We start from the raw sequence: 14686 nt of genomic DNA on the forward strand, positions 1-14686 counted from the left end.
TGCAGAGGAATTCACTAACGTGCTAAGAGTAAAGATCTCACATTCACTATCGTGTCTATGTTTATGTCTTGGTAGACTGAAACTTATGTAGGTAAAGCTTTGGGCTGATACAATTAATTCTACTTTTATGCTAATATTTATTATTATATCAGACCTCGTGTCCCTAATAAACCAGCATTTCACTATACAGTAGTCCTAAATTTGTACAGACAATAAATCAGTATACAAAATAATAATAAATGCAGAACGTACAGCTGTAAAAAGATATATTCCATGGGGAGTTAGTTACCAACACAGTGTGAGAATGTAAATACACAGTAACCATAGCAACCAACTGAACTGTTCATGTCATTGTCTAAGGAGCAATAGATCAAGGAAGATAATTACTGATTGGTCACTTCATCTTACTATATATGTTTGCAGTGTCAGTAAATAATATTGAGTATCCGTCCAATATAGTAATAAATCAGTATACAAAATAATAATAAATGCAGAATGTACAGCTGTAAAAAGATATATTCCATGGGGAGTTAGTTACCAACACAGTGTGAGAATGTAAACACAGTAACCATAGCAACCAACTGAACTGTTCATGTCATTGTCTAAGGAGCAATAGATCAAGGAAGATAATTACTGATTGGTCACTTCATCTTACTATATATGTTTGCAGTGTCAGTAAATAATATTGAGTATCCGTCCAATATAGTAATAATAAAGTGCATGATGGATTTATTAAGTAATGGAAGCAGAGCGCACTTTCTTAGTTGAATAGCCATATTTAGCATTTTTCTGGAAACCAATTTAGTATTTACCCTGGTAACAGTATATTTATTTCTAAGTTTGACCTTTAGGGGGACATTTACTAAGCAGTGATAAGAGCAGAGAAGTAAGCCAGTGGAGAAGTTACCCATGGCAAACAATCAGCACTAAAGTAACATCTATAATTTGCATACTATAAAGTGATACAGGGCTGCTGATTGGTTAATGGGGCCACTTCTCCACTGGCCCACTTCTCCGCTCTTATCACTGCTTAGTAAATGTCCCCCTTAGTTTATTAGCGCAAAAGACAGGGAGCATGTTTCTCACCTTACCCAGAGCATCAGTCATTGGTACGCACTTAGGAACATATCAGTCATCTACTACAACGTACCATATGACTCAATGAGTACGCATAACATAATAAAATGCATGAGCCACCAAATGTAAAAGGCAACTGCTGATCTACTACAAAGCTGCGATCCAGTGGATCACCAGTTACAGTAATATAGAAAAAATGAGAAGTGACATGGCACCACATTGCACAGCAGAGATGCAGCTTTGCATTTTCACTCCCACTCCACCTCCCCACTAAGCCCAATGTATTAAACTCCAATGCCCAATTATGTTACTCATCACTGAAACACCAGAGCATAAGCTCACAATATAAAATACATTGCCCCCCACAGGAAACAAATAAAAACAAATTGGGGGTGATTCAATTGTGCCGTGCACCCCCCTGCTGGATGTCTATATGAATAGGCATCTATCGGGGCTGTTCAATTGTTGCTCCGATCAGACGTCCATTAGCATTTAATGTGTCTGAAAGCTCCTGGTTTACCTACTGGACATGTCTAAAGAACTCGTTGGGTAGTCTAAAGTTCTGGTTTGGGCGTCTAAACTACAGACTTTGCAAACATTTTTTCTTGCACGGGAGGCTGCGATAAAAAATGTTTCTGACGCGGCTACAGAGCGCGGGATCAGGCTGGGAGTAGTAGTAGTGCATAGCAGGGGGCAGGCTGGGCGCACTAGTGATGCAGAGAAGGGGAGACAGGCTGGGTGTATAGTGGTGTAGAGTGGGGGGAAGGCTGGGAGTAGTAGTGGTGTAGAGCAGGGGGAGCAGGTTAAAAGTACAGTAAAAGTACAGAGTGAAGGCTAGGATTAGTAGTAGTGCAGAGCACGGGGGGGCAGGCTATAAGTAGTAGCAGTGCTGAGCAGGGAAGGCTCGGATTAGTAGTAGTGCACAGCAGGATGGGCAGGCTGGGAGTAGAAATAGTGCAGAGCAGTGGAGGGCAGGCAAGCACTGGGATTAGTTTTGTTGGGGATCAAGCTGAACAAGAATTTAACCTGCTCTCTGCAGCTCCTTGGTCCCAGCCACCGTCGATCCCTCCATTGACAGTGCAGATAGCAGCAGCCTCACATAGGAGTGACAGCTGCAATGTGTGTGAAAGGAAAACTTCCGTGTCCCACTCCTCCGGCTTTAGACAGCAACATACATTACTCTTTCTGCGCTGCGTGGGTCAGCTCACCTCCTCTAGCAGCCCCAGGGGATGAGGAAGGGGACATCGCACAACAAAACCCGGAGCTTCTGGTTTGCGTTCCATAGTGAACGAAAATCCCGGAAGTGTGGCCGGCAGTTTGGCTGGCCCAGCAGAGGGGAACAAGTGACCGGCCCAGCGCAAACTTTCCCAGTGGCCCAATCCGACCCTGACTAAGACTAAGGGGTTGATGTATCAAGCAGTGAAAAGAATGAAGTGGACCAGTGGAAAAGTTGCCCATAACAACCAATCAGGTTTGAGATAGCATTTATCAAGTACATTCTATAAAATTATAGTGAAAGGCTGATTGGTTGGGGGTAACTTCTCTACTCCTTTCACTGCTTGATTCTGTACATCAACCCCTCAGTCCTGAAACAGCTTCTCCTGGGGATTCTCAGTTAATCTGCTTTAGTTTCTTTTGAAAAATAGCCAAGTAGATGCGAGCTAGAGGGCAAACATGCCTTGAAAAAGAGACAATAAAGGTCTCAAAACGCGTCAGCGTCCAGCCCTCCTTGCAACTTGCAATTTCATCAGAGGAGGAAATCTGAACCAGAGAAGGACATACAGATCTGGGAGCAAATGCAGTGTATTTCCGGAGTACTCTGCATTTACTGAGACCTGCGGCTCCTACACCTAACTCCAGTAGGATTCCCATGTGAAACACAGCCTATTTATATTGATTCTAACATCACTGTTATATCTAAGATCAGGGCCGGCAACAGAAATTTGGGGGCCCGGTACATGTATTTCTTAGGGCCCCCCCCCCAATTCCTCTCAACACACACACACACACACACACATATATATATATATATATACACAGTATATGCATACACAGACACACATATATATATATACACACACACACACAAACAGTGGGGGTGCCAGGACCCAGAAGGAACTCACCACAGCGGTGGGGCTGCGGGTGGCGCCGCTGCAGTGAAGGTGTTCCCGACGGGAGGTGATCTTCCTGGGCTCAGGACGCTCTGCTTCTCAGCCAGGGGACTGCGGTGGGGCTGTGGGTGACGCTGCTGCTGCGAAGATGCACCCGGCGGGAGGTGATCTTCCTGGGCACAGGATGGGTATCGATGGTGTGCACTGTTATTTTTTTCTTTCCTAATCGGTGGGCGGGCAGAGCGGCCAATGAATATAGAGTATTTACAGGCACTCCAGCACCCGTGTTTTGTTCTCCTCTGCCTCGGGGCCCCTCTGAACCATGGGGCCCGGTATAGCTGTCCCCTTTGACCCCCCCTGTCGCCGGGCCTGTCTAAGATTACTGTATATGCTACATCTTACTGTGGAACCTTCCAACCCCAACCTGTGTGCAACACAGTACGTTAGTCCTTATCACCAGATATTTACTCATCCAGCTCTATCTTTCAACGGTTATATAGAAAAGATTGCTTTTTTTACCTATGGAACTTGTAATGTGATTTTATTGTAGCTTGCAATTTGCATTTTTTCTGTACGTTTGTAGTTCACATCACTGCGAACACAGGATTGTGTGTGTATGTGTATGTATATGTGTATATATACATATATACATACATACATACATACATACATACATACATACATATATACATACATACAGGACTGCCATCAGAAATTGTGGAGCCCAGGACTGACAAAATAGACAGGGCCCCCCTCCCCCCCAAAAAAAAAAAAAGATTCTGCCGCTCTGCTCCACCACTATATGATGTCATACATTGTGATGTTACATAAAGGTGGAGTGTGGCGGACCTACAGGAACGGTTTACAGAGATCTGACGCACAGATAAGACTTGTTTTAAGAAGTCCTCCTTGTACATCAGCCTGCTGTTGATTCACAGACTGGTGCAGCTCTACAGGTATTGGTGGTAGAATCCAGAGGTGGGCCCCCCTCTCTTTAAGGGCCCGGGACACCAGTCCCCACCCTGATGGCTGCCCTGTATGTATGTGTGTATATATGTGTGTGTGTGTGTGTGTGTGTGTGTGTGTGTGTGTGTGTGTGTGTGTGTGTGTGTATATATATATATATATATATTTATTATTTTTATGTTATTTTTCTATTTTCCAAAGTTTTACGTGTAAAATAAATTCTTGTTTCATGTTTACTCTGTATAGTCCTAAATGACAAACCTATACAATACATTGTTGTAGATACAGGGTAGCGCCATTTCTGTGTCACAACACCGCCAATTACTTCTAGAAGGCAAATATGTCTATTCATTCAGGGGATGTACTACAGAATGGAGTAGCCCCAAAAAAATTAGAAGCAACAGCTCAATTAAATCATAATCAGGGAATCCACCTTTACATGTAAATTCCTACTATAGGATGACAAATGGGCAGAATGTCTGTGTAACGTATGCTGGGATTCATTCATGGAGAAAATAGCATGAATGATGGTTTCTGACGTCTTGCCACCTTTTCTGCACATACAGTACGGTATGTGCTCATTTTTACATGTGGCGCGTGGGTCAATGGTTTTATAATGAAAGGAGGAGGTGGTTCAGGACATTTCTATCTAATTCTGGTGATCTTCTTTCTTCTTTCACCCACATGACCAAATTTTGTTTTGAGCAATTAAGGGCTTATTTAATGAGGTGTTGCCAGTTTAGTAGCTACATAGCATGTGATGTTAACATACAGTATACTCAGGGTTGGCAGAGTCTTTGGGTCGTACTTCCAGCTGGACACATTGCACAGCTTTCTGGTGTGCTTTATACAGGAAATGCACCTTTTTCATAATATTGTGAGAGAACTTACAGGGCTATTCAGAGTTGTTAGAAAATCCCAAAATACAACAATTGGGCAATACTATGCTGCGCTGCATGTGGGGCAGATGTAACATGTGCAGAGAGAGTTAGATTTGTGTGGGGTGTGTTCAAACGGGATGCGGTCAACATCCCGCTGGACGGGATCCCGGCGGTCGAAATACCGACGCCGGAATCCCGACCGCCACAATCCCGACCGCCACAATCCCAACATATTCTCCCTCCGTGGGTGTCCACGACACCCATAGAGGTAGAATATAATAGTGTGCCGAGCGTAGCGAGGCACCGTGCCCGCAAGGGGCTGCGGGCACGGGATCCCGTCCAGCGGGATTACGTACTGATCCCGTTCAAACTGAAACCTAAATTGCAGTGTAAAAATAAAGCAGCCAGTATTTACACTTCACAGAAACAATATAACCCACCCAAATCTAACTCTCTTTGCAAATGTTTCTCTCAGTGGGGATAATGTTTTAAAGCTTGTAGAGAGATAAAGTGCAGAGAAATAAAGTACCCACTAATCTGCTCCTAACTGCCGTGTTACAGGCTGTTTAAAAATTAGGATCTGATTGGCAGGGCCGTAACCAGGTGTGTGCAGAGTGTGCTTCGCAGTCAGTTATGAAATATCTAATTTTTTTCACTTGTAGCTTTCCCCCCTTTTTGAAGCCCAGCATCTCCTGACCGCACCTGTCTCCTACCCCCACCCCTTTTGTGGCAAATACCTACAGTACACAGCATTCGTGGACTTGACTTGAGAGCTCTTTGTTGTTCAGTCGCAATGCTCTTTATTACATTTCGGGATGCTGATGTGCCCAGGATTCGAACTCGTTGCCTATGACATTGCAGTCGGACACTCTATTCATTGAGCTATCTGCCCTTGCATAGAAAGCTAGAGAATTCCAAGCTGGGGAGTTTTAACTATTTGAAGCTAACCCTGGACTTTGTGAAGGGGTAATCAGCATTGTGGCTGGGCAGATCTATGTAGTAGGTGGCTGCAAGAGATTGGATGTGTGGCAGCACACTGCATGAATCTACTCCATTATGGTGCTAGTTATTTTTTTAAGGGGTACAGGTAGCTTCATATAGTTAGAAATCTCCTAGTTTTTTATGCAGGATCAAGTGACTCGGTGGGTGGGGTGTTTGGCTAAGATGCAGCAGGTTGTTGGTTTAAGTCCTGAGTGTGACAGTATATTGAAATGTGTTATTTAATGAGGGGTATTGTGGATGAATGACACAAAGCTCTCAGGTGAGTGCATGAATGTGGTATAAAGAGAATTTGTGTCCAAATGCATTTATATATCCAGGGCCGTTTCTTTGGGCGGGCAAGCCGTGCAATCGCACGGGGCGCCCGCCGCGGCTCTGACTGTGGCTCCCTGACTTCCCCCTCCTTCCTCTCCCCGAGTACCCAGCTTGGGGGGCGGAGTTTCGGGAATGACGCGGTTGTGTCATCCTGCGAAAATCCCCCCCCCCCCCCCTCCCCGAGCGGAGTACTGAGGAGGAGGGTGAGCCAAGCTACAAAGAGGGAGAGGCGTCCAGCGCGAGGAGCGACTGGTGAGGCGGGCCGAAGAGCAGGAAACGCCTCTGTAAGTATTCTCTTTCTTTCTTTCTCTCTCTCTCTCTCTGTAAAATGGGGACACCTGCCGTAATGTGTAAAAAGGGGACACTTGCCTGCCGTAATGTATAAAATGGGGACTCTTGCCCGCCATAATGTGTAAAATGGGGACTCTTGCGTGCCGTAATGTATAAAATGGGGACTCTTGCCTGCCGTAATGTGTAAAATGGGGACTCTTGCCTGCCGTAATGTATAAAATGGGGACTCTTGCCTGCCGTAATGTATAAAATGGGGACTCTGCCTGTCGTAATGTGGGGATTTAATGTGCTGTATCAAGGGCATTGCGGTGTGTGGCATAATATGGTGCAGGGGGCATTACTGTGTGGGGCTTAATATGGTAGAATTTTGTTTTTCCTATGGTGGGTGTGATCTGTTGGTGCAGGGTCAAATACTTGGGTGTGAGGTAGTCTTTTCAGATGAGGCCATGCCCATTAAAATGAGGCCATGCCCCCTTTCCGGGAGCGCGGGCCTACAGCGTGCACAAGGTTTTGGTTTTTTTTTTAATCTGGGGGGGGGGGGGGCGCATTTTTAAATCTCGCACTGGGAGCCAAATTGGCTAGAACCAGCCCTGTATATATCCATATATAAATGTGTATGTGGGGGAAGGGACATCACAGCATGGGCTTTCTCTGCGATCAATTTGTCTTGCCTCTCCCCTGTGAGGCATGCACCTTATATCCCTATTGGAAAAATGGTGGGTGTGTTTCTCTCTCTCCGAGCTTTGATACATATGCCCCAGTGTCTTTCACCATTTGTCTCACTTCTTCTCCATGCAGGAACTGTTTCTTCTCACCGTATTCCTATTCTCTTCCCACCCTGGCCAGTCACATGACCTGGCACACCTGCCCACATAATTGCAGGGAATGTAGTCTTACATATGCCAGTATGATAGCAGCATATAAATCCCTCCCACTTCCCTAGACCCACCATTATCATTTAAATGTGTAAGTACGTGGTAGAAAAATCGGAACACTTGTGCAAAAGAAATACTCTGTGAGGGGCACATATTTTATAGCTTAAAAATGACCTCCATTGCATCCAATTAAGTACTACTAATGATTTGAAGACAATTGGGAAGTTGTTTTTTTAATACTTAGCAAAACTGACTAGAGCATCTCTCAGCAATAAGAATGCAGTAAGCTACTGTGCAGTAAATGCAAAAAAGGAAAAAATTACCAGCGAGTGAAATATTAGAACAATCTTAATCCATTGATGGGAAAACTAGCTTGTGATTTTATTTTTCCCATTCTGCAAAGCATCATACTTCAGTTTCATTTAAACAAGCGCTTGTAGTGTTTGGAGTATTGGCGAGATAAAATAAGGGAAGCCTTAGGGAGTTTTCTTAGAAAATTCACAATTTTATGGGAGAAACCGACCATCCCAGAGCACAGACATTTTCCCATGACTTCCTATGATACGGATAAAATTAGCTGGTGAGCATATACACCCACATAACTTATCTTTCCACTGACAACGCCTGGAGCTGCTATCAATTTAAATGTTTTACTTTTTTGCAACTATACAAAGCTATATGCAAACTGTACCAGCTTTCACACATTAACATCTGACTATTTCACAACAGTTCCGCCAATGTTATTACAGATCTGGACTGTCCCTTTGGCTGCGATTCAAAGTGATCCTCCTTTTATTTTCTGTACCCTCGCCTGCCTGTTGTCTTTGGGAATGATTCCATAGATTCTGTGGTACCACATCAATTTGTTTATAAGTTCTGATTTATTTTTTTATGTCAACTACTTTCACTGTGATTTCCATAAAATATAAAACAAGCTACTGTACAAACAGCACAATTTTTTATTCCAGTGGAATATGCTGATATCTGCAGTACACACTATACAATTTTAATAAAGTATTTTCAGTCACATTATTCGATAAGCTACCTTTACCAACCAATCAGCTTTGAGGTAGCATTTATCAAGTACATTCTACAAAATGATACGTAGATACTGATTGATTGCTGTGGGCAACTTCAACACTTGTCCCCTTCTCCGGGGCTGTCATAACAGAATTTTAGGACATGAGCAAATCAATTCAGTGGGGCCCCTACTCACCCATTCACATGACGAAATTGAAAACTAATCTTAGCCCTCCTGCAAACCAGCGCAGTTCTCCACATGCTTCCATACAGTTAATGCCTGTCAGCACTCCAGCCATCCATCAATCAGCATGTTGACAGCCATTCACTGTCACTGCCTTGGGAGGCAGGCTTGAATGCTGCGTGGTAGATCTGGTTATGTGTAATTCCCAATCTGGGCAAGCAGGCAGCATTCTCTACCTGCCTCCCAAGAAGGCACCAGTCTGCCCCTGCTTGAGGGGCCCTAGCCAGCTGCCCAATGCACCCATACCTTGCCCTTCTCCACTCTTTTTACTGATTGATATTTTGCAAAGTTTGAACAATCCGATAATCTAATGCTGGGTACACACTGGGCGATATATCGGCCATCCAATTGAATGGCCGATACATTTTGGGGACAGCAGCGAGTGTGTACCAGCAATATGTCAGTGAGTATTGATGCATCATTCTGTGTGTACTTGCTGTGGGGTCCGACGTCACAAATTCATGTGCCCGCCTAGCTGCATGGCAGGGACCAACATATTGAGTGGCCGATTGGTAAAGCTGGGTAAACACTAGGCCAACGGATCGGTCAGCCGTCTGTTCCACCAACCTGTATACACTTACCAATCATCGGCCCAATGTGTCATGCCTGACATCACAACTGGGCGGACATTTACACGTGCCCACCCAGTTGTGCTGTCAGTCACCGGAGGCCTCTGCAGCAAGTGTACGGGTGGTCAACACACAGCATGACGCACCGGTATAAATATACAGGCATATCATCTATCGGCTGTGTTGCAGGGCTGACTCGATAGGTCTGTGAACAACGTCATTGACAGACATTTTGTGGGTACTCACCCGCCGATGGGTGCATGATACACTGCCCGTTCAACTGAACAGCCAATATATCGGCCAGCGTGTAACCAGCATAAATGTGTACACTTATCTTGATCGCCCACTCTGTTGGCACGACGGCGGGTCCATCAACATATCTATCAGGTGTGTACCCAGCCTAAATCGAGCATTTCTGGACATATTTGGCCCAATTTAACCTGCATTTGCCCAAAAATAGAGTGACTACACACTACAGAAAAATCATCCAGATTTCTCGATTACTGGTGAATCGACCTGATAATTGTGTGTACCAAGCTTTACAAACATGTGTTAGCTACAGTATGTGCAAATGTATAGACAGGCAGTGTTACCATTATAGAAACTAAGATGGTCACCTATTTCGCCAACATTTTCTGTATCATTCATTTAAGGCCTGATTGTGAGTCGGATGCACTGCTGATGTCAGACACAGTTGAGTAATTTGTTGCACTGCACATTCTTCCACAGTAGTGCACACAGAATTGTAGTTGCAAATTAGGCCTTTAAAATGTATTAGGCGCTCCTGGGAGGTTTTCGGACACACGGAAATGTGCATGTTATGGGAGTGTTGCACGCGTGTTCTTGTTACAAACTGACACGCACAGTCGTTTTGATGGTGGGACCAATGGTTGCATCTGAAGACAGGCTAAGCGGTATTTGAGCTCAAAGTGGACAACTCAATCTTACACATTCAGCACATGGCTGGTCACCAGGGAAGGGCTTGCAGCGGTATTTGCGCAGCCAGCAAAAGATGCAGACACCGCTGCACATGAACTAGAACCAGGCCTTAAGGGGTATATATATTAAACTGTGGGATTTTAGAAGTGGAGATGTTGACCATTGGCAACCAATCAGATTCTAGCTATTATCTCCTAGAATGTGCTCGATAAATGATTGCTTGGGCAACATATCCACTTATAAAAACCCGCACTTTTGGCATATAAGGGAAACACACAGAGGCAGACATGCCTCTGATCCAAGGGCGTAGCTTCCATAGGTGCAGACAGTGCAGCTGCTATGGGGCCCAAGGTTGAGAGGGGCCCCTTTTATCTGTCAACGTTGCATATGTTATATACATGTTTCATCATTCGGTGGTACATAGGGGCACTAACAAATATTTGCCTTGGAGCCCGCAATCTTTCTAGTTACACAACTTGACCTGTTCATTGTAATGTGGTATGAAATTAATTGGAGGGGAATTATAATGTTACATACTATGAACTGGGGCCCTGAAATGTGGCACAATATGAAGTGAAGGCACTGTGGTGTGGCATAATATGAGCTGGCGACACTGTATGTCATAATGTGAATTGAAACTGTGTGGCATAATGTGTACTGGCAGCCCTATAATGTGAATTAGAGCGCTACTATGGTTCAGAAAATGAATTAAATCATTGCTATGGGGCATACTATAAACCTAGGCACTACTAGGGTCCAGAAAATGAACTAGGGCATAAAATTAGCAACTGCTGTGGAGAGGTGTCTCTCTAGAAGCATTTGGGTAGGGGCCCCTTCAAAATGTTGTTATGGGGCCAGCAAAGTTCTGGCTATGCCCCTGCTCTGATCTGTTAGAACATCTTCTTCACCTCTTACCATTTATTATACTGAGACTAATGATCATAAAGTTACAATTATGTCATTTGATACCTTAAATAACTCAGGAGCTTGTTTCTTCATCTTCTCCATTTTCCATTCATTTTCGCATGGATTAAGAGATGATGGCGGTGCAGTACAGGAACACTTGCAGTCCGACCCTGAGCTGACAGTCTCCACTGTGTAATAATCCTCCACACGCATACTGCCATCTTTAATACGGAAACAAGCTTCTTTACTTAGGGGTCTCATTATACATTTACAGCGACAATCCGAGCCCTCAGAAATCATCCGCACATGATCTGTATCGCCAAAAATCTGAAAAATACATAAATGTAAATGAAAGTGGAAATGTTAACTTGAATTCTGTTTACATGTATTAATATAAATGAGTAGCCAAATGATTCTGCACAAATAACAGCATTATATAACCACTATTAAATATAACAGACATAGAAGAACCTTTGCTTTACAAAGCGCATAGGGAGACATTTGCCAAGCACATTTGTGCATGAATTATGTAATTACAGTAATTTGCTCATACTTTATGCCCAATTAGTGCATAGCATGAAGTCGGTTGGCAGCTGCGCTCGTGATGAAAAACAGGCCCAGTAATGAGTGTGCTGGACCCTAACTAAGTAGGACAATGGTATCATTTGTGTTGTGCCAATTCATAGCACAATCTTCAGCTCATTCGTCATGTACACAAAAAAATCCAATTTTTCTATTTTTTGTTAAACTGACTGTTGGGGTCTCCTGTCTATCACTCCTCTAGTCTTGTTCAAGTGATACCAAGGTAACATTGCGAAACAGATACCATCAACTAAATGTTCATTTTCTTCTATTATTATTTTATTTATTTAGAAATCTACCAAATCAATCATCCAACGTTTGCAGGTGTTTTTTTTTTGGTTTGGTTTTATTAACTTGATTATATACAGATGTGGCCACGCTCATCTAGCATGGCTACATTGCAAATGTGCACTCTCGGATCGACTAGGCGTGCCCGCGCCTAGCTGTGCCATGCAGCGTTATAAGACGCCCCCCACTTATGTGAATGGGGCGCGCACGGATCTATGACGAGGGCTCGTCAGATGCTCCCGATGTCGCGCCATGGACGGCGTGGCATGGCGCTGATGTAGCCACTATTAGCGTGGCTACATTTGTATATTGGAATATTTTTCATTACTTTACCACCACTTAGGTTTCCTTTTGGAAGCCTACCCCGGATATAATACTGTATAAATATAATAACCACTAATACTTCATATTCTTGGCAGCTGAGCAGCCTGTAAAGCTCATTTTCAAAAATGCAAAAGAGACCAAATGCCCTGGTTTTTAAAGGTAAGTACAGCTTCTGTAAGGGTGGAAGAAAGCATCTGAAGTACTGGAAATTAGCATTATTCTCAGTGGGGTGCATTTTATACCTCCCAGTGTAATTTAGCAGAAAAACACATTTCCAGACAGATGTTAATGTAATTTCAAATTAAAATATAAAATTGACATGTTCAATAAAGGTCTTGTTGTCTCCTTACTCTACTTTTAAAGGCATAATAAAGAGGAGGCAATTCAATTCAACACATTGATCAAGATGTGCCATCCACATAGCAAGTTTTGCCTCGCACTCCTTAGAGGAGCACAGCAAAGAGTGGCGCTAAGGAGAGTTACTCTTTACCTGGGTCCGGGCTTTTGCAGCATCCCCATTGCAGGAAAACTTGCAATGTTTGGAGTACCGTAACTGGCAGATACATGTGCGCTGTTATGTGTCACAGTGATGCTTGGCAGCACATCATCAGTAACTGAATTCCCCCCAATGAAGCTAAATTGAGTAGTGGTAGATTAGGAGTGACAGTTTCAAGCACATTTTTTGGTGGATCCGCAAAGCCAGACACAGACTTTGAAAGAACAGCTGCAAGATTCAGTGTACTTTCAAACAGATAGATGGATGAAACTGCAATAAAATTGAACTTGCTAGTAGATATGTGGTGAGTTTTGAGTAGCATTTAAACAACTGATGGGCATGTGGGGGAGGTCTGATAGGCATATGAGAAGTAAGTGGGATGATCTGATGGATATGTGAGGTGCGTACATGTGAGAGATCTGATGGTATGCGACTGTCCTGTAGGCCAGTCTGACAGGAAACTGGTGGGTCCTGGATGGCATGTGGACAAGTCTTACAGGCATGTGGTGACATATCAATGGTTTGCTACCCACAGAGGGGCATGTGAGGGTGACAGATGGGCATTTAGGAAAACTACAATTGGGTATGTGTAGACTATCTGATGGGAACGTGGGAAGGTCTGATGATCTGATGATTTAGTGTTGGGTAAGCTGGGCAAGTGAGGGACCTGTTGGGAGCTCTGTGAGGAATATGGCAAGATCTTATGGGACTCTGGGGTAGTCTAATGAGCAAGTGGGGGGTCTGTGTAGCATAAGAGGAGGACTGATGGGTATGGTAGGGGCATGTGAAAGACTTGTGAGAATTCTGAGGAGCATTTGGGTTTATATTATGTCAGGTAGAAGTCTCAGGGTATCTGGGGGCAATTTTGGATAAAGTGGGAGATCTGATGGCAAGTGGAGGAATTTTGGAGTAAATTAGCTGCATTTTTTAAGGTAATTTTCAGACCGTTGTTTCGGTCTTGAAATTTGGGACAATGTGTGGTCCTTTTGAAGGTTGTAGCCCTTGAAGTATATCGGGTTGCCCATCACTGGTCAAGTATACAAAAAAGTAAAAATGAAAAATAAACAGGAGAAGGAGGTTTATTTATTTATTACCAGTTATTTATATAGCGCATACATATTCCACAGCGCTTTACAGAGAATATTTGGCCGTTCACATCAGTCCCTGCCTCAGTAGAGCTTACAATCTATATTCCCTATCACATGTACACACACATTCGTGCTAGGGTTAATTTTTGTTGGGAGCCAATTAACTTACCAATCTATTTTTGGATTGTCGGAGGAAACCGGAGTACCCGGAGGAAACCCACACAAGCATGGGGAGAAAAATACAAAGTCACACATTTAGGGTCATAGTGGGAATCAAACCTATGACCTCAGTGCTGTGAGGCAGTAATGCTAACCATTACACCATCCAAGGTTGTGACACAATAGTCAGTGGTGTCGGCAGAGGGAGCAGGAGATAAAGAATAAAAAAAAAACTAAGATAAAAAATATTATATCCAACATATAAATAATTGTGCTTTGTTCCCTTCAAATACTCTGAATTTAGTAGCATTGGAAGAAATACTTAAATGGTCAAGCACTGTCTAACACTGTGAGCACGCAATGTGTGTTGCAACTCCAAACATTACTACCAGATGTTTACTTCCTTAAATCCCTTGTGATGATCACTTAATTATGATCTGGCAATAACAAAATAATCTTTATCAAGTGTGTCTATTTTCCTCTATGCTTACTGTGTATTTAAAGTTCTCCCACTTCTTTAATTCCTGTGCTTTTGTTGTCTGCAATTCTACAAATC

The 14686-nt window shown here is 43.5% G+C and overlaps 1 protein-coding gene across 3 annotated transcripts in view; it reads right to left on the minus strand.

Annotated features, from left to right (window-relative positions):
• OLFML2A (olfactomedin like 2A) overlaps window positions 1–14686 on the minus strand; it is a 271746-nt gene that overhangs the window by 83309 nt on the left and 173751 nt on the right. For all 3 annotated transcript variants that reach the window (XM_063936876.1, XM_063936875.1, XM_063936874.1), the window contains exon 2: window positions 11257–11520. In XM_063936876.1, coding sequence (XP_063792946.1) covers window positions 11257–11520 — 264 coding nt within the window. The remainder of the gene's footprint in view (window positions 1–11256; window positions 11521–14686) is intronic.

Source organism: Pseudophryne corroboree, chromosome 8, assembly GCF_028390025.1.
Source record: "Pseudophryne corroboree isolate aPseCor3 chromosome 8, aPseCor3.hap2, whole genome shotgun sequence".
In the NCBI taxonomy this organism is placed as follows: Eukaryota; Metazoa; Chordata; class Amphibia; order Anura; family Myobatrachidae; genus Pseudophryne; species Pseudophryne corroboree.